Below are 25,599 nucleotides of genomic sequence, written 5' to 3'. Positions count from 1 at the left end.
CTTTGCAATTTATCTCCATTTCTTAATGGAGGGAGATATACCACAAGTATACAGTGGACTGTATCTTCTTGTCTGCCTGCTTAGAAATCTACAGTAGACAATCACTTCTGGATGATAGAAAATTAGGGGTTTCCTAAGTTGTCTTCCCTGTTGTGCCTCAGGATTGCTCAAGGGCAATCTCCCCAGAGCACAAATTGTCTGCAGAAGATAGCTCAAAATAGGAAAAGCATTATTTCAGCGAAGAGTAAGGAAGTCTGGCTTGTGCTTTTGCTGCTCCTGTTCAATATCTGTGTGGTCTTGGCAAAGTCACAGGCTCTTACTATATGACATGACTACTGCAAGTTTCCTATTCATCTAAAATGTGTGAATCGAATAAGAGAAGCACAGTGGCTTTTTAATGCATTAAATATAGTCCAAGTATAAGGCATTTTCTTATGTTAATTTTTTTAAAGCGGGAAATAGAAATTCTGAAGTAGTAGTTTCTTAAAAGTTTATCACGGAAAGGGAGGATGTATTAAGTTGAGCCCTAAATTCTGAAGTCAGCACAAAGTGTGGCTAGTAAAGCTGAACACCTCTGGCTCTTTGGCATAGAGTAAGGTTTTGGGGCAAGGGAACTGCTGACCTGACCTCCACTGGTGTTCTTGTAAGGTGAGGAAAAACCGCTAAGGAGGAGGAAGCACACTGGGCCTACTGACCTCATGGTCACTGTAAGGCTCACGATAAATAATGGAATGGTAGAGTGCATGGTATACTGCAGGTTGCAGGTTATGTTTGTGCTTCGTTCATTCAAATAGTGAAGATATGAATATGGGAGTAGGGCCAACTGGAAAACCCGTCTGTGACCTGTGTTCCTCTCTCCCTTTGCTTCCTTGTCCTGCAGGTGGATGGGCAGGTGGTAGCACTGCTGGTGCAGAATCTGGAGCGCCTGGATGAGTCTGTGAGAGAGGAAGCTGATGGAGTCCACAACACTCTGGGTGAGCAAAAGGCACCTGGTGCTCCTTTTCCTTCCTCCTTCATTATCGAGTCAACATGGGAGTGTTTTCTTTCTTTCTGCTCCCAAACTGCTTTTTCAGAAATGAAGACTTGTGTGTACCTTTCATATAACTGCAGCTTTGGTTTGGCTTGCAGGCAATAAAGGGAGAAATCCACTAAGTAGGTAACCTTCCAAGACAAAAAACACTGGCTCCTTTTAGCAGAACTTTGCTGCTAAAACTCAGGATAAAATCTTTGCAGGATCTCCCTCTTCTTTTGGAAAGTATGTATTGAAAAATTTTAAATCATTTGTGTTGATATTTGTTATCAATTTCCTTCAATGGAACTACACACTTTGAACAACTATGTATCTTTAGAGGAAGAACATTTTTGTATTAGAAAAAGACAATGTTTCTTTCCCTTCTTTTTGTGTAGATTGCTATGTAAACTCTTGAGTTGAAATATTATTATTAACTTGGCTGCTCCTGTGTTATATCCTTTAAGTAGTGGATTCTTTTGCAGTCTTTCCCCTCCTTGAATGTCCCCAGCTTTTCCTTTTGCAAAGTCACAAAACCAATAGTTTATTTTATTTTAATTATTATTTTTGGTACTGGGGATCTAACTTGGGGCCTTGAGCGTGCGAGGCAGGCAGTGGAACTGCTGAGCTAAATCCCCAGCCCTTCCATAGCTTATTTTAAATGGTGGTTTTGGGTAGTCCTCTTTATCACTGGTCACTGTCTTATAAAACCAGAGATGACATCTGTAAGCTGCGCTCAAGAACTGAACGAGGCCCAGGAGAAGCAGAACTTTTGGTGAGATTAGATTTTTTTTCCCCCGCTCCTTTGTGCGTACCACAGATTTCTCTTGTAGTTCGAGACTTTCTTCAGTGAGGATTATCACAAAGAAGAGGGAAGATAGGAACCTCAGGAGTGAGAGGAGAGAACACAACAGGCTGTCATTTGTGATTGGCTCTAGTCTAGATCTAGAAGTTGGCATTGCCATCTGTTAGCGTAATGCTGGATTTTGGAGAAGCAAAAACTTGTCAAAAGGCTTAACTGACTGTTAATAATAAAATTTAAATAAATAAATAAATAAAGGGCTGGTATGGAGAAAGCACCAGGCTGGCAGTATGCAGAGATCTGTCTAGTTTCAGCTTGGGCATCTACCAGCAGCTTCAGAAATTAACCCTTGCTTCCTTATTAAGTGTCTGGTGTTTGTCAGGCCCTGTGCTAAGTACTGGGAAAAATTACGATGAATCAAGCATGGTTTCCTTCCTTAAGGGACAAGTAATGAGAAAGTCCAAAATATAAGGGAAACCCAGTACTAGGTAACAAATGATATAACAGGAACTGGTGAAAAGCAGTGTGGAATTGACAAGGAAGGGTCTCCAAATTGTTAGATAGAAGCAGCTACCAATTGGGATTGAATGAGAAAATAGGTGCATTTTGACAGGTAGAGATAAGGAGAAAGGCCTGTGGACAGGAAGGTGTCATTTGCAAAGTCAGACATGGCCTGGACTTTGGGAAAGATTAGACATGGTAGCAGAAAATGGGAGGATGTGAAGAATACGTTTGTCTAGGGCCGGGGATTTAGCTCAGTGTTTCTGCCACCTGCCTTGCAAGCGCAAGGTCTCTAGTTTGATCCCCAATACAAATAAATAAATAAATAAATAAACAAACAAACAAATAAATAAATTAAAAAAAAAAAAAAGAATAAGTTTGTCCAAATCCTGGAAGACCTTGTAAGCCATGGCAAGAAAGTGGGAAAGTCTGGAACAAAAAGGAAACATAATACTAGATGGCAAATGGTGTAGTAAGAATTGGTAAAATTCTCAATGGGCAAGAGGAAGCCTTCTAAAATTTAAGCAGAAAAATAATATAAAAGCATAATAAAATAAGATTAAATGAATGAGTTGATTTCTATTTTATTTCAGAAAATATGAGAAAGTAATTGAGGGTCTCGTAATGATCTTCATCCTTTGGGGGTTCTCATTGCTCTACTTCTCCCATGATTTTGTGTTCCTACTTCCTCAGAGGCTGCCCAGCGTTCACTTGCCCTTGGTGAGGCCAACCTGGGTAAGCAAGTGATGAAGATGGGAGGTCTGTAGATTTCTTCATCACTTCCTTTTTCAAAATTCCTGCCCAGTGTGCTTAAGGAACACAAAGTTGTCTTTGCTCTGTGATAGTAATATATTCTAAAATAGGAAGCAGAGGGGGCCTTGCAGAAAAGGAAAGCATTTTGTTTAATAAGGATTCTGGATGATATATTTTTTAAAATGTCCTCCTTTTGGTATCATACTCATACAATAGCTTTCCTTTTTCTTTTTTCCTTCTAATTTTCAATTTTTCTATTAAACAATACTTTGGGTATTGTAGAAGTTAGCAGAATCAGTTATTTGCTTCCTAGTTCCTGGCAGCTACCTCTGCCAGTGTAACCTTTCCCCTCTATGCACACCTTTTGTTCAGTTAAGAAGGCCCTTCTTGCTGCCCTGGCAATGCCTTTGTTTCCTCACGATGGAGAGAATAGAACTGAAAATGAATGGATCAGGAAAGGATTCCTTGTCCTCTAATTTTTTTGCAACATTTCTGCCCAGCCCCCTTTCTCTAGATAACAGGTCTCCGAGACTCCAGTACAAGAGGGCCTTAACAGGCCTCCCGAGGCAGATGTCCATTCTTGTGTGTTCTGCTGTAGTGTTGGTCCCTATTAGCATAAAAGACCTATTACTTATCCCTTTTGTGAATTCCGTCATCTTCAGTTTTGACTTTTACTTGTAATAGAACAAACAAAAACCACAGCAACTCCCTGGGTTAATCTAAAAATGACAACACAGCATCTGGCTGGGAGGAATACAGGGAAGCAGGAAGAGGAATAAAATGCCTGTCATGGGAAGCAGGCTTATTACAGATGGAAACAAAGTTGTTCTTCCTGATGACTGTGTCTGTCTCCCTTCAGCTATTGTGGAAAACATGGCTGAGTTCAGGCCCGAGATGTGTACTGAGGCTGCCCAGCAGGGACTCCTGCAGTGGCTGCTGAAGAGGCTGAAGGTAAGTGTGGCTTTGGGGAGTTGCTGCTCAAACCTCTCAGCTCTGGGCATGGCTGCTGCTAGGTGTTGGTATAGATGGTTTTCCCTGCTCAAGTTTGGATAGCTTCTGGTATGACTTTGCCGCTTTCTTTGCTTATTCTTTTTTTCTCTTAAAAGGATCCCTCCAGTCTGCTTTTCAGAGGCAGCCACTGTTAACAATATCTGTTTTTCCAGAACTTGTCTGCATATGTATCTTCCAGCCAGATACATAGTCCCTCTGTAGAAGAGTGTTATATGTATTTCACAAACAGAACTGTATGCTTTTTCTTCATGCAGATTGTTTTTTCAGTTGAACTAATGGTTGCCTAGTATTCCACTGTACATAAATACCTAAATCAGTATAACCATTTATGCCTATTATAAACATTGCTGTAGAAAATATCTTTATATACACACTTTTTTTCTTGCACACTTGTCTCAATTTCTCTGTGGGATAAATTCTTAGAAGAATGAATAGGCCAAAGGGTGCAACCTTAATATTTTTAGTACACATTGCAAAATTGGCCCCCTGTAAAGACTTCTCCATTGATTTGAGGATGTCTGTTTCCCACTTTCCTTTACTGGATATTATTGAACTTTAAGTTTTGTTAATTTGATAAGTGAAAATTGGTATTTTAATTTGGAATTTTAAAAGCAAGTAGTATTTGATTACCAGTTTATTAGCAATTTGTATTCATCTCTTCTAACTTCATATTTATATCCTTTTTCTGTATTTCTGTTTTCATTCTCTTTCTTAACATAGTCTTGACCATCTTTTTTAAGTTAGTGCTGTCTTATAGAGTAAATGAGAAGAAGGAGAGCAATAGAATAGCTTTGACCCAAGATATGATGGGAGGCAGTTTGGAAGTGTTCATATGCTGCACAGTGGTTCTCAAGCAGATGAGAATTTCAACCCTTTGATAAGGAGGAAGCACTCAGTAGTAATGAGAGTGATTCTCAAAGTGGTCATGGCCTTCCCATTCTTTAGAATATTGTAGAGATTCAGAAAGTCTGGGGTGTATCAGGTCAGATTCATCCTCCACTGCCTTTTCAAGGCTAAGAGAAGAGGTTCTGCCCAAGATTGCATATACCCTGTGATTCCCTACCTCTCTGACAGTCTGGGTCTTCCCCGTTCTTACTTATTTAACCATTGGTTCTCATTAACTCAGTGACATAAACTAATGTGCCATATGGAGGATACTCAGCTAGCCCAGCTAATACCATCAGTGGGTATGGGCACAGTTCAGTGCACTGAATCAATCCCCTTTAGACTTATCCCCTTTCCTTTGAGTCCTGCACTCAGGTGGTTAATTCATGCACTGACATCTTTGCACCTTCTGACTTCTGCATCTGGATGACCTTTGGTTTGAGAACTGCACTTGTAGTATCTCAGTATCATTCCTTTCATATTTCCCTAAACCCAGTTTCTTTTCACAGTACTAAGCTTTTTTTGTTTCAAAAGCCTTGAAACATTTTGAGAATGAAGGGTGGAGGAGAAGAAACTAGAATCCAGTTAAGGGGTTGAGATAGATAGCAGGAACCTGAATTATTCATGGAGTGACCAGGGGTTGAAGCCCCCTTTAAAATATACAAAATAATATAATCGTTTTTGTGTCTATGAAGTCAGGACAAGTTTTTCTTAGTTACTTGAGACTTAGGACTGATTCAAAGATCCTTCATTAAAATGAAAAGTCAGGCCTCCTCTGCCTTTTGAAACATGTTGAAACTTGACAGTTTTTTTTTAGGGGGAAGGTGGGTATTGGTTACATAGGAAGGAAATTTGAGAACTTTGGATGTTTAGCTTGGATTCCATTACTCTTACTCAGCAAGAGAGGCTCGTTTGATATTTTAACAAGCTGTTGACTTGTGTCTCACAAGCACATTATTTGTATAATCTTCAGGCTATAATAGTCATGTTGCTATCTGTGAAGCAGTTTTTCAAAGTTTCAGGGTATTTAAAATACCACTGGGTTATGTTCCCCTTGAAAACCCTTATATGTTGCCCAGTACATTGATTAAAGGAAGTTCTGTTTAAGCGTAAAGCCATCAAGAAAGCATGTCTTTAGAAGTGATGTTTAAAAAAAAACAAAACAAAACAAAACAAAAACAAGTGATGTTTGCTCTAATTTCTTGCAATCAAGGAAAGTACATCCCGGTGAATCAGAGTGAGTGGGGACCACAGGCAATGCTCTTTTCACTTGTTTTATCTCTGTTTTCTCCTTTGAAAAATGGGGGGGGGTGTCATATTTCCCACCCTTCTAATCTCACAGGGTTATTGTGAAGAATGAATGTGATAATGTTTTTTAAATTCTGAAGATCTTTACACCCGTAGGTTTTAGCTGGGGGTTTGTGTTAAGGTTAAGTGCAGCATTAAATACTGCAGAGTCCCAGACTATATATCCAGACCTACTGTCTCATTCTCTGCCATTGAGGCCTTTTATTGTTATTTGTTTTGTTTTGTTTCTTGAGACAGGGTCTCACTCTGTAGTCAGGCTGGCCTTGAACTTGCTGTGTACCCTAGACTGGCCTTAAATTTAAGCAGTCCTCCTGCTTCAGCCTCCCATATTCTAGGATTACAGGTGTGCACAACTACACCTGGCAACCACTGGTGTATTTTAGAAACTTCCCCATGTGATTCTAATGGTCCATACTCAGTATGAGCCACTGGTCTCTAGAGATGTGAGCCCTCTTTCTTGTTCCCCATTCTTATTGTGCAGAACCCATTTTCAATTGCCAGTATACTCAGCCCAGCTAATACCATCAGTGGGTATGGACATATTTGCTTGGCAAAATTTAGTGCACTGCACTATTCCAGAAGCTATTTCTGGTCATGCTAATGCCTCTGCCTTGGAGCCCACATTCTCTGTCTACTTTTAAGGCCACATAACCTGGCTTATTCCAACCTTTTCAAAATAACATAAGCCGATGTTGCCCATTTAAAATGGCTCTCTTATTCCCTGCTCTGCAAAGATCAAAATGCTTTGACCTTTGTCTGGCTTCACTGCATGCTCCTACCTCCACTAGGCATGATTCCTTTCTTCCTTCTCTGTTTCTAAATTATAAACAACCTTCCTGGGACAGCTTACATCCCTACTTCATGCATCCTTCATCTTTTTTAGAAATAAGGAAATTTAGAAGTTCTATTGTGAATTAAAAACTAAAAGTTTATGGGCTGGGAATTTAGCTCAGTGGAACTGCACCCACTTCACAAGTTCAAGGTCCTGAGCTTGATCCCTGATACTGGAAAAAAAAAAACTAAAAGTTGAGACTCAGATATTAAGTGCCTTGCCCAAACCCATACCACTAGAGATGGAGCTGAGATTACAACCTCTGCCTCCAGAATTTTCTTCATATAACCTATCACACTTTTTTACCCCCTATACAGCCCTGTACCCTCTATACTGCCTTTTCTTTTCTGAAAAATCAGCTCCTTCATTTTTTACTACTAGTAATGGTTTTCTTGTGCGTGAATCTTGGTTTCAATGTGTGCCCATAACTGTGTGGCACTCTTGTGGAGCATCTGTGGAGATAATTTCATCACTTAAGACTTTCATATTCTGTGTGTTCATTTGCTTTAGCTAAATACTGAATTCCATGAGAAGATCTGGATAGTATTTGCATCTCCTTCAGTTCTCAAAAGGTAGTTCCCAAGGGCTGGGGATTTAGCTCAGTGGTTCCACCGCCTGCTTTGCAAGAGGAAGGACCCAAGTTTGATCCCCGGTACCAAAAAAAGGTAATTCCCAGCCAGGAGCCTCAGGCCTGCCTGTCAAGCTGTTAGAAATGCAGATTACATCCCCCCTCATCTTCAAAACTGGGGGCAGAGCCCAGCAATGTGTGTTTTAATGAGCTCTCTTGGTGTTTTTGACATGAATTAAAATCTGGAAACTAAGAATGCTTAGGTCTAGATTACTGGATAAAACATAGTTATTTGGCTGATCATCCCTTGTTCAGTAATCTTTTGAGTAATTCTTAAGTGAATGACATGTTGGTAGGAAACATTTTAGTCTCGGATTTCTCCGTTTTGTACTAGTAGCTTAGTAGCATACAGAGATAGTCATGGATTTTTTTTCATCCACCAGGTGAAACCTCACTAATTTGTTGTAATGAGGATAAAACCCATTGCAGATGATTGCACTAAATGAGTTAGATTGTAAGCAGATAACTAACTGGTGAAAGAGACTACATCACATCATTTTTAAAAGGGAGAATACAAATTTATTAGGATATTACATACTATTGAAAAAGTCAAAAGTTTTATTTTTCTTTTTTAAATACTCATTTGTTCTCCAGTTAAATTGGTGCTTCAGAAGCAGTTAAGGCATTCAGAACATGCATTAATGAATTGAGAATTGACTAAGTTTTACTATATGTACAACTGATTGACGCAGAAGTCCTTAGCACCTGATGACCAGAGGCTGAGATTTTGCAGGGCCCAGGCTGCTCTTACAATTGTACAGGGCTATGGGTATGTCTCAGCTTGTTCCATGTGTTCCAGGAACCAGAGGTGAGCTGCAGATATAACCTACAGCTTTCTGGCTGCGGGTGGTAGCGTAATTACTTCGTACTTTTCAGAAAATCAGCAGCTCCTAAAAAGGTGAAGTTTAATTTTATTCAAGGGTAATACATGCTGAGAACAAACCTAAGTTTGACTCTGTAATTACTGTGACAGCTGAGAGATTTAGGATCCCCAGGCTCCTAGATAGAAAAGAGCACTACAAACTCCAAAGGCCCACTAGTTAACTTTGTGAAGCCAAAAGACTGTGCTTGCTAGAGTAATTCTCCTTTCATCTGATTTTGATGAAATGGCTTCATAATTTGGCAGTTTTGTATTTTGTAATCTCTGGCTAAGATTTAAACAAAATAAAATTTCCTTGGTAAATTTTGTCCTTGACTAGATGTGAAAAGATTAGTTTTCTTTATTCCCACCTGACCTGGTTTCTTTTATTTCTTTTCCCTCAGATTAAAATACTTGGTTGTCATTATCAGCACTAAGTTTTCCCCATCTTATAACAAGTTTTGTGTATTAACTGCCAATTACAGCAAAATATTTTCCTAGATTCTTACATGCATATTTCTGACCCTTACAACCTACCAACGATGCCAAGAGCACGCAGTTATCCTCAGTTCATAGGTGAAGAAAGAATCCCAGAGAAGGCAAATGCTTCTTCTAAACCCTGTGGAAGGAGGAGGAGAGGTTGGACCTGGGTTTCTTCAGAGCTGCTTCTTCTTGCCAAGCTACTTCCCAGCACTTGGGTTCTGAGGCATTGTGGGCCTCGGTGTTGGGAGTTGTAGGGCCAGATCATTTGGTTTTCTGATTAGATATCTCCTTTACACCTTAGGGCTTAAATTTTAAGATAAAAATGACAAAATTCTGATTTTTTTGTTTTTTGGTACCGGGGATTGAACTTGGGTACTTGCGCTTGTAAGGCAGGCCACCGAACCGCTGAGCTAAATCCCCAGCCCTGAATAGTTTTGTTTTTACAGCACCCTCATGTCAAAAAGTATCTAATAGTCATATTTATTGAGTAGTTAGGTCCAAATAATTTAACATGTATATATGTCCTAACAATTGAGTAGCATTTGAAAAAACAAAAAAGAAAGAAAAAATATTTTTATTTCATTCTTAAATGTGTGTGCCTTTTGGGAACTGTACAGCTTCCCAAACCTTGGCATCAGACAGAACACCACTGTTTTCACTCCTAATCTACATCAATTTTCACACATTTTTTAAAAAATCGCAGCTATTCCTCAGCTTAGTTCCACAAAAATATGGTGCCATCAGAAGAAAAGTACCTTGAGTGAGCAGTTAGTATAGTGCTTAATAGATGTTGAGGGGCACATTTTCCTTGAAAATTAAAAAAAAATATCCTATAGTAAATTTATCATTGCACCTTGGTTACCTCAGCACAGACTTTGGGAGCTGTAGACTTTATGACATTTGCTCATGAGTCAAACTAAGGTGTGTCCCAGGTCCATGTCCTTTTTAATGTTTATTCTTTTGAATTGGACTCTACTACTAAATAAATTTAATTTGAATTCAGTATAATACTTGCAAATGCTATAACAGTAGACAAGGTTTGGATCTAAGTCACCTCTGTTTGTTGTTGTGCTTAATTCTGTGGCACGTAGCAGGTATACAGTAAGTAATTTATTGAAAGGAAAAGGAAATCTACCCCCTGACTTGGAGATGGGTTATAAAATCACATACAGGACAAGAAAGGAACCACAGAAAAGCTATTGTTCTAGAGTCCTAATTTCTTCAGGCTTCTTTCAGTTAAATATGTCTTTTTTTCAAAGGAAAAAATTTGGCTCTTGAAAAGCTGCATATAAGGTGGTGTCGATAAAATAACTTAAAATATCATAGCAGTATTGGGGACTTAAAGTACTTTGAAGAAGTAGTTATATCAGCCAATCCTTGATTCTGATAGAGATGCTCACCCTTTGGCTTTTTGCCTTTGTATTTTGATTTTTCTGAAACTATTTTCCTTAAAGTGAAGCGTACCACAGATTGCATTTAAGTCTCAGCTGTTATAATATTTCTTGGAAGAAGGTCTCAGGCTTGCCCAGGGAGCGTACTGTACAGTCAGCATATGTAAGACCTTGCACTTACAGACCTTTTAAGCTAAGATAGGTCAGACCAGGTCAAAAGCCCTGTGGGGTACACTTCGGTTTGCTGAAGAAGCCGTGCACAGAAAATTGCAGTGGCACTGGATGTTGCTTGTTAGGCTCTGCTCTTCTTAAGTACAAAATCAATGTCCAAACAGAACTGTGAATGGCACAGAGGTGATAGAAGTGTTAGCTGCAAGATAAACACTTCCTCTGTCCTTTGCAAGTACAGAAATTATTTGTCATTTTAAAAACCTGGATACATAGCAAAGGCTGCTGCAGATTAACAGTTGTTGTCTGTGTGCCTGCCTCTTAAGGATCATGGGTACTCTAAATACAAACACATCTAGAGGCTCGCGTTGCTACTGGTGAGATATTTAAGTCTCACTACTACTGAAGCAACATTGTGGGCAGCCATGAAAGGTAGCCTGTGCAGTACATGTGTCCCCTCTGAATCTCCAAGTAGAGCACGCAGCAGGGTAAGAATTGTGGGTAGTAATTTGGGTGTTAAAATATTAACACATTTTTGCATATTTAATGTGGTTTCCTTTTTAAATAGTAGGCAGATTATGGCACACAAGCAGATAGGTTTATAATTTCAAATTAAATTTTAAGCATTAAAAAAATGCAAAAGGAACTACTTGGTTGTAAATACATTGAGTCTATCTAAGCAAGAAATTGCTTTGTTTTCTACTTCTCTATGTTTCAGCTAATGTACAGACTTATTTTGTGGTTCTAACTTGTGAAGGAAGCTTCACGAGTTTTAATGTTCAGACTTTCAAAACTTTCTGTTGTTTATCTTAGAAACATAAAATCTCTGGATGAGTCAAAATGAGTCAGGGAAGGCTTCCTGGAGGAGGTGTTCTTCCCTCCCTGGGTATTGGGAGGGGAAGAGCCAGTGTGTCCATCTGCCTTCACTCTGTTGTACTTGGAACTGATCCCTTGAGAGCAGAGGCAGACTTTTTTTACCTTTTACTTCGCTTTTCCCTGATTTCCACTTCTCTCTGACTTGTGGAAAACATGTCCTAGCCAAGGGAGCAGGACCTCTTAACGGTTTTCTCATTCCTCCTATTCCCCCACAGGCAAAGATGCCTTTTGATGCCAACAAACTGTATTGCAGTGAAGTACTGGCCATCCTGCTCCAGGACAATGATGGTGAGGCTCCCTCTCAGGATTGATATTCTGTTAGGATAGGAACCAGGCTTGTTTCAGATCATGACGGCAAGCTCTCTTGCCTTTGGCATCCTCTTGCTTCCCCTCTCGCTCTCTGTGCAGCTTTTGTACTCTGTCAAGCTGTATTGATTTTGTTTGCTGATGTATCAGTGTTAGACGGCTGTAAAATCTGACAGTTAGCTTCATTTTTTTTTTCTCTCCCTCTATTTTTTTCCCCTTTTAGAAAACAGGGAATTGCTTGGGGAGCTGGATGGAATCGATGTGCTTCTTCAGCAGTTATCCGTGAGTAATTCTTGTGCTGCTTGTCTGCCATGAAGATACACGGCCTGCTTTAAATGGGAGGTGGAGCTGGAAATTGTGGGAAGGGATAAACCATGTGATGCAGACACGTGGAGCATGTGGGCCGCTTGGAGGTTATGCTGGAGGGGCATGGTTTGCCTCCTTTTCCTAGTCATTGGCTCTGTCTGACCACATACCATTCTGAACCTGGTCTGGCCTTTCCTCATCTTCTGATGTGAGATTGTCAATCTAAAAGAGAGATGCTACCTGCTCACGTGTGTGTTCTTGGGCCAAGAATAGCAAACTACTGTCCATTTGGCCCCCTCCCAAGATTACTCACCTACTTTCCTTTTGATCTGGCCCTGAAGTAGAGTCTGTTCATTTAGGATCCAGAGACCCTTGAAGAGAATAAGTTCTGGTGCAGTGGCATAAAGGTCACAGAATATGATAGGGAAGGACATGGCATTGGAGGCTGGAATGAGAAATGGAAAACTGCCATTTGCTCACTGAAAGAGATATAAATTCAATTGAAATGTTATTCTGCTGGCATTCTGAAAATACTGTTAGATTTCTTCTAGCAAATCTCATCTGTGTTATTCTAAAAACAGGACTGAAAATAGATCGTTTGGATAAAATCTTAAGAGTGTTGGGAGTGCCTGAGTTGTCAGTTTGCATACAGCTTCCGTCTTGGTGCCAGCAGCCTGAGTGGCTTGGCCTTCACCCCAAAAATAGAGCTTTGAAATGTGAATCTGTTTCTAGTTCTGGGCAGGTGCTTAGTCCTTCTCTTGTTGAGATTATTGATTTTCTCAGAGTAGACTGTGTGAATATGTATATGCTTGTTAAAAGGCTTTCTTCCTAACATGCAACACAACTCCAGCAAAGACCAAACTTCTGGCAGGGCAGGGGTATGGAGAATAAATAAGAACCAAGATACATCATGTAAAGGTATAAGATCCCAATGATAAATATAACTGTATTGCTTGCTTTAAATGTACTAATAAACTTAACGAGACCAAACTTCTACTTTAAGCCCTTCCCATGACTTTGAACCCCTTCTACTGTGTAAGGCAATTCAGTAGTCCTGTTTTTAGGAAACTTTTCCTATTTAGGCCAAGATTTACCCCACTAGGTTGTGGTTATTTTTAGGAGCAAAAAATTGATCTGGTTAGATCAAGCAAGTGCTAGGGTTACGGGTGGTGGATAGGGTTGTTTCTTGACCTGAGTAGTGGTTTTAGATCACTTTATTCATTTAACTATGCATATTCTTTATGGAGTTGTCTATATCTGTTATATTTTACATAAGAGGTTTATGTCTGTTTTTAAAAATCTGCCTCCTTAGAACTGTCAGTCATTCATGGACTCAGTGATCAGCTGAATGTTTTTGCACGAATTGGTATCCATTTATTTAATAGCTGTGAATCTGAAAGCTCAGTTTCCCTAAAATGGAAACTACTGAGAATTTTGTAAACTTGTATTTTCTCAGTTGTAGGGTTATTATGACAGGCAAGCTTTGGAAATTGTTTAGTGGTGGTTGATAAAAAGACGTTCTTTTATGACTGCTTTCTGCTGCTTTGCTTGACAGGTGTTTAAAAGACATAATCCTAGCACAGCTGAGGAACAGGAGATGATGGAGAATCTGTTTGATTCACTCTGTTCTTGCCTGATGCTCAGTTCCAATCGTGAGCGCTTCCTTAAGGGCGAGGGCCTTCAGCTGATGAATCTCATGCTCAGGTAGGTTTCTGAGTTCCTAGCTCTTCATTTCTTTTTGCCCAACACCTCGCTGTTGGATTTAGCTGTAGTCATTTTGTTCCCCTTGAGTTTCCCATACATACAGAACAGTCTTTAGGTGTGGATGTGTATTTTGGTATGTACATTTGGTCTTTGCTAAAGTTAAAGTGGATAAATAAAAGCATATTGCATTTTGGTCTGCTTCTCCCAATTTGTAATATGATTGCATTGAAGGATAATATCTTTTTCTTCCCTTAGTGTTTTGGTTTTGGGGGAAATCTAGATATTAACTTCTAAACTTAATCATTATTTGGCCATGTTTTCTGTATATCCCACATAAACCTATTATACCATGTTTGTCTACCATTTTGTTATTGACAGCAAAATATTCATACTTTCATTTATATATTCAGTAATGCATTGGGTGTATGCTTTGTGCTTAATAGTGTTCAGGATACTTGTTGAGCTTTCATGTAAAGTACGTTTCTTGTATATCTTACTAGTTATATTACTAATTCCTTTTTTTAAAAAAATGGGCATCATGATAGTTTTTCACTTATTTCACAGAATCCCAAAGTTGGAAACAAAAGAGGAAGAAAACTGGTATTGATCTTTTTGAGAAACCTGGCAGGGAAGGAGAACAGAAGGGGAGTGGTAACTAGGGTTTCGTATAGGGTCAAGGGACAGTTTTTAAATTTGAAAGACACTGGGGCATGTTTGCATGGCTGGAACACTAATCATTATGGAATTATTCTTTATGGAATCACTAGAGTCTGCCATTTTGAAACTTCTATTAATGTATGATGAAAACTTGGTTGAAATAAGACATTTCTTTGACTATAATTTGGACTATAACCATGCAGACTTGCTATTGAAACACTGATAAGGAACTATGTTAAGTCTCAGGCTTACAGAGAAGTAAAGAAAGACTGAATTTCTGCTTCCAGAAGCTAAAATAACAGGTGTCACTCAATCTGTCACTCAGAGACAGCCTGTCTTTGTGTATATGTTTTCTCCTATTCTTTTTTCTATCATTATTTTCTTATTTGTAACAACTTTTTAGATCAGCCAAACATCTAATTTTCTATATTGTTTCTTTTTAAGCTTAACATGCTGTTTCCCATATTGTGACGTAATCTTCGTGAGAGTTTTCTATAACTACATAATAGACTCTAAGGGACATAGCTTACTTAGTATTGTTCTGTTGTTGATATTGAGATTATTTCCAGTGTTTCACTAATCATAACAGATTCAACAATAAATATTTTTGGATTTGAGGATTATCAAAATATGTACTTCTAAAATTTCTTCTCTTTAAAAAGGTTTGTGGAAAGCTGGGAAATCTCTTCTGTCTAATGTTTAACAGACCTTGGGTTGACTGAAAATTTTCCATTGAGAAATTGCCTTTAAAAACAAATTGTTTTTTAAAGTGCAGAGAGTGCTATGGCAAATTACTGAGAAGCCTTTACTATTTGGCTGCTTCCTGCCAGGTTTACTTTCTTGAATCTTTTGTTTGTTTCTTTCCTTTACCTTTCTAATTGCCTGTCCATTTGTTGAAATGACCACCTTCTCTTAAACAAATAGCATATAAAGAAGATGTATTTGGCCTTTTGGGTCTTCTAACCTTAAAACAATACTCTGAGGGACTTTTCCCTAAGCTTCCTAAAGGTCTGAACTGCCAATGACTTTAGATGGTTGAGTGCAAATATTAAGTGATGTATTCTCCAGCATATGGCTTGGTAATGTGTAGCAGTGGGGAGCTGAATAAATAACCAGAAATATGGATTATTCAAGTGGGAATGCTGAGATTCTGGGAGGCTAATTAAAGAAGAATTCCAAAAGACTTAGAAACTGTACTTCTCTAGGATCTCCTCACTTTTCATTTTTGGATGCTGAAGTTGCTGTTGGATTCCTTCTTTTGCCTTAATTAGTTAGCTATATTAGCAGATTCAGCATTTCCTTTTGTTTCTCTCCTGTGCTCTTTGTTCTGCATTGTTTTTCTTCTTCAGACTCCCAAATGGAAAATTTAATTGGAAGGAACTTTTTTTTCCTACTATATTTACCCTTCCTGGTCTAGTAAAAGCTGCCAAGTTGCTCTGTTTAAAGAGAACCCATTCAAAACTTAGAAGCACTGATGGTCAGGAAAATGTCTATGGTTCCATTGCCCCCAAAGATTAAATTTTATTTTGTGATTCATCACTTGGAGAGATGGCACTATGATATAGAATGGAAGAATGGGCTTTTGGAGGAAAATGTAGAAGATCTTTACTAATTAGCTCTGGATATTTGGTGAATTATTTTAACCTTTGTCACCCTCTGACCCTCATTTTTTTCATCTGAAAGTTAGAATAATAATGGTAAAACTGCAAGGATGCTGAGGAAATCAGACTAAGTAAAGTGGCACAGTTTTGCATCTATTAAAATATTGGTAGGGTACTGTGTCAACTTTGTTAAATGGTAGGCTTGTACAGAGGTGAACAAGAAGGAATCCTTTAGGAATCTCAAAGGCTAGTCGGTGGGGTGGATGTTAAGTAATTGTAATATAGTTGAATGTGGTAACTAGTATTAAGAGGAACAGGTTAATTTTGTATGTGTATACCTAATGAATTTTTTTACTTAGGATTCTTAATAAGGGAAGTTCACAAACAATCATTAATATACACCTGCACAGTTTCTTACATGCACGTGTGCACACACCTATGTAAGTTCCTATAACAATTTAAATAATTTATATAGAATAAAATACACCCATTTAAAGTTTACAGGTATAATTTTAAAATGTTTACACCTTTATTTCCATGCCACAATGAAGACAGAGCAGTGCTGTCCAGTAGAAATGTGATGGAAACAAGATATGTAATTTACATTTTTGTAATAGTCATGTTAAAATGGTTTAAAGAAGCAAATTAATTTTAATAATTTGTTAATATAACCCAATATGTTAATTTATCATTTTAGTATATAACCAATATTAAAGATTATTAGTCATTTTATATTCTTTTTTATGCTAAATCTTTGAAATTTAATGTGTGTCTTACAATTACATTTGAGTTTAGATGTTAAATTTTCATCAGAGTACTTGATTTATGCTTAGATTACATAAAATTTGCAGTTGAAAAAAAGTTGATCCTCATACCCTAGTTTCTCCAAACATACTTGTTTTCCAGTAACTGAATCAAGTATTAAATTTTAAAGTTAATCTTAAATTTAAATTTAATTTAAAACTTAGTTCCTCATGTGTAGTGGCCATATTTCAGATGCTTAATAAGTACCCTTGACCAGTGGCTACCATATTGGATATACACATAGCTCATTTTTACTATCCCAAAAGTTCCCCTTGATCCCTTTTGCTGTCAGTTCCCACCCCTTTCCTTTCCCTCCAAGCAACCACTGTCAACCTAGAATTTATATAAGTAGAGCCATATAGTATTTTTTTTTTCTCTAGCTTATTTCACTCGGGAGACCTAGAAATTTATTCATTTTGGTTCTGTTGAATGTTTCCTTTCATACTTAGTGGTATTCCATTATCTCTGCATTCTAGTATATCAGCTTGTTTGTTACTTGTTGAGGAACATTTGTATTGTTTCCAGTATTTTACCATAATGAGCTAAAAGCTCTTTGGCTTTGAACATGAGAAATTTTTACAAATAGTTCATGGACATTTGAATAAAATTTGTTTCAGGAATATAAAATGCTATAATTATTTCTGAAATCAATTTTGTAAATACATTCAGCTCTGTTTTAGTCTTTTTTTCTTTTCTGCTTTGTTCAATCTCTTGCCATAATTGTCGATTTTTTTCCCATTTTCTCTTGACACTTGCGCATGTTATATTCCATCTGTTTGCTCAGCAAGTGAATGGTAATTTTATCTTAGTCTTGGACCGTATATTTTTTCAGTGTTAATCTCTGCTACATGTAGTGAACTTGTCTAATTCTTTTATAATTATATATTTATTTTATCTCTTCCCATTGTTTTATCGTTCATTACTTAGGTTTTGTGTTACATGTGACTGGTTAGAAATGTATAACATTTTATTTTTTAGCCCAGTGTTTGAGTTTGTCTTTAGATGAACTTAATGGTTGTTTTTTTTGTTTTTTTTTTCATAATGCTATTATACTGATCCTTTCTCCTGTCTTTTATTCTTAAGGTTTCCTTAATGGTTTTATTTTGTTTTACCTTTTTTTTTTGCTCTTTCGTTATTTTATTTTCTTCTCTGGAGAGTCTTCCTGCTTATTCTATTAATGTTTATCTGTACTTTTAAAAATATGACTTTATTCCTTTGCCTATGAAATTTTGAGGCAGGCGGCAGAACCACTGAGCTAAATCCCCATCCTTTTTGCCTATGAAGTTTTGAAATGGTACAAAGTCTCCTCTGAGGACTGACCTCTGCCTCATCCTCCTGTTACAATCTCTTCTCATCCTTCTCTTTCTGTGCATTTACATCCTACTGTCTCAGCCAGATTAGACTGCTACCACATTTCTTTATTTTGTCTTGGTGACTCTCCCCAGACATCAGTCTTAAACAGCTCTAAACAGGCTTCTGCCTCTGTGTCACTTCCTTCAACCCTGTCTTCAGCCTTAAGTTTTTTGGTTGAATTCTAGCATCCTTTGCTTAAGCCTCTATAGGGCACTTATACTCTGTATGTCTTACAGTACATCTGCTCCTGTACCATAAGACTTTTGAAAATAGAGACCAGGTCTATCTCCAGTACCTAGCAACAGATACACATTTGGCTCTCAGTACATCTTTTCTAAATAATTGAGCAAAATCTGAGAAATGGTTTTGCTGTTTAGAATCACTGACTCATAGAATTTCTGGCAAATCTCATACACAGACCCAGAAAAAGTGAGCGACTTATTAAAAGCCATGTAGCTGAGAACTTGCCTGAAGATATTTAATCCTCTTTTTCCCTGTGATATTTTTTAGTGCATGAAGAGCACAAAACAGGCTATAGGTGGTTGTGATCCTAATCTTCAAGATTCAGGGGAGGTCTGGATAGGAGGCAGCTCTATTTTAGGGATCACTACTTGTTTTTCCTGTGCCTGAGCTGGGCTTCAGAAGAGAAGTTAGAACAAGTATCCACACTCAGTTTTGTCCCCTTTGGGGTACTGGAATCTCTCATTTCTCTTCTTCTAGCTACTGCAGGGTAATGGTTTGGGTGTTTGTTTCTTAGAACCTTTCTACTTCAAGATTCAGTGAACACCTCCATGCAAAGTTGTGTCTCTCAGCTTTTGTTTCTGGAACTGAGGACTAGCACTTGTCTCCCCTGACCTCCCAAGTCTTTCTTTTCGCTCACCCTGCCACTCAGGAGTGAGTTGAGTCATCAGGTGACTTTTCTCATTCCTGTGTTCTGAGTATATGGATTTCACAGTGCTTGACAGAATCAATAAGGAAAAAAGCCATTTTTTTTCTTTTGTTTTTCTCTCTCAGCTAAAGAACAAATGAAGATATCTTGTAGGAAAGAAGAAGGATGGTTGAAGTGATATTTAAAAGTGAAACTCATAAAAACGCATCAGGTGACCATCATAGAGTATAGGGATCACCACACAAAAGAGAGAGGGGGCAGAGGAGAAGGGTTTCTCATTTGGTCCCTTAGCATTTTATAAGGTAAGAAGTAAGCCAGGAGTGGGGGGTTGTCAGGCAGTTCAGCCTCAATCTTCTGATTGGATAGTAAAAAGTGAGGGGACAGAGAGGAAGTTTAGAAAGTCTTTGGTGAAGAGCAAAGGATTAAGATATAAACATGAGCCAGGTACTATTTTACAGTCAGGGATGGTTGAAAGGAAAATGAAATTCAGGCCAAGCACAATTTGTTGTGCAATTTAACAAGGTGATCAGGTTCAGAGGGTCCAAGGAGCCATTTTAGAATTTGACAGGAAATGAGGATGAAGCTATAACAGGACCCTCATGGCCCGTGGATGGAGACTATTTTGCCATTCCCATTTTCTTCCTTTCTCTTAGCTAACGTGGTTGCTACAAACAGAAGATTCTGATATATCAGGTTTAATTTTAGAATGTATTCCAAATTATTTACTTTTTTACCACCACAAAGCACCTTTTAACAGTTACTTTGTTGTATCAGAATAGTTCAGGGCCCTTTAAGAAACAACAAAGCCAGTGAGAGACAGGAGAATTACATCGTCAGTTTTCCTTGAAAATGTTGACATGAAGCTTATTACTTCTGTTGAAAAACCCTATTCTAGTTAGAAAGAGAAGAGACCACTGAGATCCCAAAGATGTATACAAATGCAGTCTTGGGTTGTGTAGCAGAAATACAGTGAACCCATCTTGGTTATTGCCTGTGAGAGAGAGAGAGAGAGAGAGAGGGAAGGAGAGAGAGAGAGAGAGAGAGAGAGAGAGAAACACACACACACACACACACACACACACACACACACAATCTTTCTCGGAACCACTTTTTTTTTCAGTTTTCAGTAAGGTTTTCCTTAATTGAAAGAAAAGTGGCTCTGACAAGAAAACAAAAGGATATTGTTATACCATGTGCAGAGTAAGTCTCAGTCCTGGACTGTGAGCTCAAGACAGGCAGATAGGTAGATGGCTTGTCCTAAGGAACTTAGGATTCTATGTCTTTGTTTCATATCTTGTTCTTCATTGGTTTTGTTCCTAATGAAAATCTGAAGGTCCAAACTATATTTAATTTTTATTCTTATGGTCCTTTATAGTTTTTTAAGAGTTAGTCTTTTCTTCTAACTCTTACATATAAATCTTCTAAATCTTAAATCTTAAATCTTCCAGAATTTAAGTACAAAAGTAAAATAAAGGCGGAAATCTTTTACAAGTCAGATTCTGTGCTTCCTCATTGGCCTGTATACAGTTTGTATTCCAAGCTGCACACACAGATCTTGCTTGTTGTTTGTCCAACAACAAACATATCCTTTCCCCAAGCTGAATCTTATCGTTCTCTCTTAGATGAATAATAGTAGTTTGCACCTGTTCTCAAGGAACCAGAAAAATGATTCAGAGGCACAAAGTAATCCTTCTAGCAACCCTCCAGACTGATTCTACCACTTCATAAATAAGAAAGGACTGTTAGTGGAGAAGGCAGATTAACTGAATCAAGATTGCCTGGCACGAAGTAGTATAGGAACTATTTGAGCCTTTCTTCAGATTTGATAGCTGTTCATTGTTCTGTTGTAGTTAAATGTATGTAAGATACATAATTTGATAGGTTTTGCAGTATGTACAGACATACCATACCGTTACCAGCAGTATGACATTCAGTGTATTTAATGTACCCAAATACTTCCCTTTGCCCCTTGTTAATCCATGGCTCCTCTCCCCCATCTCAGTGTCCATAGGCAACCATTGATTTGCTTTCTGTCCTTTTTTTTTTGATAGGGTCTCACTATGTAGTTGAGACTGACCTGGAACTCACTATGTAGCCCAGGCTGGTCTCGAACTCACAGTGATCCTCCTGCCTCAGCCTTTTGAGTGGTGGGATTACAGGTGTGCGCCACCACGCCTGGCTGTTTTCTATTGTATTTAGTTTGCATTTTCTAGAACTTTACATAAGTGGGATCTTACAGTATATAACTTAGCCAATGTTTCTGGAGATTTATCAGTTTTAGTGAGCTTCTCAACCAGTTTTTGTTTCATTGATTTTTCACTACCTTTTTTTGGGGGGATACAGGGATAGAACTCTGGACCTTGCACTTGCAAGGTGGGCGGCAAAACCACTGAGCTAAATCCCCAGCCCCTTCACTACCATTTTCTATTTTAGTGATTTCTGCTCTGATGCTGTTTCTTTTCTTTTTGTTATTTGGGATATAATTTGCTATTCTTGATTTCTTAAGATGAGAAATTAAGACTATTGTTTGAGGGCTTTCTGAATTTCTAGTATATGTTACTGCTATAGATTTCCCTCTGCTTGCTTCTTTTAGCTGGATAACATGCATTTTGATATACTGTGTTTTAATTTTTATTTAGTTCAAAATACTTTCTATTTTTATTTCATCATGAGTCATTTACAGTGTATTGTTTAATTTTTAGTATTTGGTAGTTTTCAAATATCTTTCTGCTGCTCATTTCTACTCAACATCATTTTGATCAGAGAACGTATTTTGTCTGCTTTGAACCCTTCCAAAATTTGAGACTTGTTGTTGACCCAGAATATAGTCATGTTGCTAAATGCTCCTTATACAAGTAAAAGAATGTGTGTTCTGCTGCTATCAAATGGAATGTTTTAAAATGTCAAGTGCGTTTAGTTGGTGGTCATGTTGTTTAAGTCTATATTCTTACATATTTTATTTATCAATTATTGAGAGAGGGGTGTTAACTTTTAATTCTGGATGTCTGTTTCTTCAATCAGTCAGTTCTATCAACTTTTCCTTTATGTATTATGAAGTTATTTCAGGTGCTGAAACATCTTGGATTATACTCTTGTTTGATTGACCCTTTTGTCATTATGAAATGACTTTCTTTATCCCTAGTATGTGCTTTGATCTGAAATCCACTTGTTTCTTATTAACATAACCATCCCAACTTTCTCTTAATTAATGTTAGCATAGTATATCTTTGATCACCTGTTTCAGGGTACATTGTTGCTCTCCTGCTTCCCTTTCCACCCCTGCCAAATTCATTGATGAAGGCCTAACACCCGCCCCGATGACTGTATGTGGAGACAGGGCCTGTAAAGAAGTAATCAAGGTTAAATGAAGCCATAGGGTGGGGTCCTAACCCAATAGGACTGGTGTATTAAAAGAAGATAGAGACACCAGGGGTATGTACATATTTATAGTATAGAACCTTACTGGAGTAAATTTATCTTTTTCTCTCCTGGTGTTTATGCTAGTATTGTAGTATATTTTGCTTCAACATATGTTTTAAATCCTACTGTATATTTCTTTTTATTTAAATGATTGGCTGTGCTTTAAACTGATTTTTAAATATAAAAAGTCTTTTATATGTATTTGCCTGCATGTTTGCCATTGTCAGTGTTGTTTCTTTGTGCATATCTGATTTTCCATCTTGTATTCATTCCTCTCTGCCCAAAGACTTCCTTTAATGTTTTTGTGGTGGTGGTCGATTAATGATGACTTCTGTTGGCTTTTGGCTTGTGTATGTCCAAAAAATTATGTGCCTTCCTGTTTGAAAGATATTCTCACCAGTTGTAGGATTCTAGGTTGATATGTTTTTATTCTTTCATTACTCTGGATTGCTCCACTGCCTTCTGGCTTGCTTGGTATTCATTGAGAAGTCTGCGTTGCATTAGTCAGCTTTCCACTGCTGTGACAAAATACCTGAGCAAAACAATTTGAAAGGAAAAAGATTTATTTTGGCTATAGTCTCAGAGGAATCAACCCTAGGTCATTGGGTCCCATTATTTCTGGGCCTGTGGGGAGGCATTACATCATGGTGGAAGGGTGTGGTAGAATAGAGTTGCTCACCTTGTGGTTGCCAGTAGCAGAGAAAAAGAAGGGATCTGGGACAAGATATACCCTTCAAAGATATGCCCCTGGTGACCCATTTCCTCCAGTGAGGACCCTCTTACTAGTAGCCCATTCAGCTATGAACTCATCAATGGATTAACCCACTGATGAGGTTAGCGCCCCACCTCCCCCCATCCAGTCACTTCTCTATGCCCTGACTCTTGCTATGTTGGGGATCGAACCTTCAACACAATGAGCCTTGGGGGGCGTTTTACATTCTAACCTTAGCAACTGTCATTTGTATATCTGCTCCTTTATAAATTTGTTCTTTTTTTCTTGGCTATTTATTAGTTTTGAGTAGTTTAATCATCGTGCACTTTGGTGTAGTTTTCTTCTTTATCTCTTGTGTTTGAAGTTCTTTGGGTTTCTTGAGTCTACAAGTTTGTAATTTTCATCAAAAATTGAAATTCTGGGGTATGATATTTTTCAAATAGTTTTATTCCCCCATCTACCTTTTAGGACTTTACATGTATATTATATGGTTCTATTTTACAATTACATATAATTATAAATAAATAGTTATAAATTAGATCCTATGAATATAACTATATGTATCTTGGGCTATATCAGGCTATTTTTAGTTGTCTAAACATGGTTCTCTGTGGTCTGTCTTTTTTTATTGTGTGCTTCATTTTGGACAGCTCTTGTTAGTCTTCAGTTAATCTGCAATTAATCGCCATTGTATTTTTTACCAGTTACTACTTCCCCTCTAGTTCAGTTTAGTTTTTCTGATGTAGCCCATCTTTCTAGTTATGGTTTAGATCTAGAATGTTCCCCTCAGTTTTCCTTATGTATGTGAAAGATGGTTGGATCATGGGGGTGCTGTATTCATCAGTAGATTTATTCACAAATGACTTCAGTAACTGAATGTGCTATTATGAGTGGGTTCTGCTTAGAGCTGAGTCACTTAGGGTGTAACCTGGAGGGGTGTGTATAAATTAGTCCTGGCTCCCCTTCTTTCTATATGCTTCTTAGCTGCCATGAGTTGAACACCTTTTTCTCTGCCATGCTCCTCTGCCACCCTGTGTTTGCCTTGGAGTCATCTGATCATGGATTGAAACGATGAGCTTAAATAAACGTCTCCTTTAAGTTGTAGGTGCCATGTATTTTGTCTCCGCACCAAGAATGTGACTAAGATTCTAGTCAACATGCTTGTATTGGTCAGTGTTTCCTCACTATGACCGATACAGTGGTACCTTGGTTCACAAACTTAATTTGTTCCCCAATTTTGGAAAAGATAACTATGTTTGTGTGAGGGTGACCTGATTGTCACCTGATGTAGAGTTTGAAAACAAAAACAAAATTTTGTGAAACACTTTTGTTTGCCAACCAAGTTGTTTGCATTTGTGAACCAAGGTACCACTGTACTTGACATACCAATTAAAAGGAAAAAAGATGTATTTTTGGCTCGTGGTTTCAGTGGTTTCAGCCCATGGTTAACTGGAACATTATGGTAGAAAAACAGCATAGGGAAGCTGCTAACCTCATGGCAACCAGGAAGCAATGTGAAGGGGAGAAAGCCAGAGTAGAAGGGGCTGGGTACAAGACAGACCTTTGCAGGCTAAACCCCCAGGACCTTCTTCCTCCTACAAGGCCCCACCTTCTAATAGCTCATTCAGCTATGAACTCATCAGTGGTACATATCAAATATAGTATAAATAACTGGTTTAATCTTATCTTTTAATTTTATCCTCTGTGTTATTATTACTGATGATTTTCCTCCTCTTTCTGGGTTATATTTTTTTCTTGATCTGTGTTCTAGTATATAAAGATACTGGTAAATAATTTGGTACTTTTGAGGCTTACTTTTAAACTATTAGGCAACACAAAACTAGCTATAGGCTATGGCTAATTTTGCCTTGTTTTTGGAGCAGTACTTAGTGCTCCACCTGGTGCCTTGTGAATTAATAAGTTTTTTGTTTCATAACTGATGGGAGTATGAACTATTTCTGGCCCTCAGTGAGCTCTGGAGATATTTTCCCCCTACTTTAGGCAGTCCCTTTCTGCAACCCTTGTTTGTGTCCTCACATGCATGTGCTAACAGCATGAGGACTGGAAGGGCCCTCTGCTAGTCTCTGTGCAGCTCTCTGCTCTGCTGTTCTTCCCTGTGGGCTCTGGCTTTGTGCATCTCCCTAGACTCCCAGCTCAGTATCTTCCCTGCTCTGAGGCCAGATGCTCCCTTGGTAGACAGTTAGGTTCATTGCATAGATTGCTGTCTCTGAGTTCATTATCCTGTGCTGTCTTAAGTTGGGTGTCTGAAAACCATTGTTTTATATATTTTTGTCCACTTTTTCCCACTTGTTTTGAAGGAAGGGGATATAAACCCAATCCC

The 25,599-nt window shown here is 38.1% G+C and overlaps 1 protein-coding gene across 1 annotated transcript in view; it reads left to right on the top strand.

Moving 5' to 3' along the window:
• Positions 1 to 25,599, top strand: part of Ctnnbl1 (catenin beta like 1) — a 157,613-nt gene that overhangs the window by 57,639 nt on the left and 74,375 nt on the right. The window contains exons 6-10 of the mRNA XM_010640045.3: positions 881 to 974; positions 3,925 to 4,016; positions 11,722 to 11,794; positions 12,036 to 12,094; positions 13,674 to 13,822. Coding sequence (XP_010638347.1) covers positions 881 to 974; positions 3,925 to 4,016; positions 11,722 to 11,794; positions 12,036 to 12,094; positions 13,674 to 13,822 — 467 coding nt within the window. The remainder of the gene's footprint in view (positions 1 to 880; positions 975 to 3,924; positions 4,017 to 11,721; positions 11,795 to 12,035; positions 12,095 to 13,673; positions 13,823 to 25,599) is intronic.

The sequence above is a fragment of the Fukomys damarensis genome, unplaced genomic scaffold (assembly GCF_012274545.1).
Source record: "Fukomys damarensis isolate Sample0158 unplaced genomic scaffold, DMR_v1.0_HiC HiC_scaffold_22, whole genome shotgun sequence".
Taxonomy (NCBI): domain Eukaryota; kingdom Metazoa; phylum Chordata; class Mammalia; order Rodentia; family Bathyergidae; genus Fukomys; species Fukomys damarensis.
The sequence above is the reverse complement of the archived record's forward strand: the minus strand, read 5'-3'. Positions and strand labels throughout refer to the sequence as shown.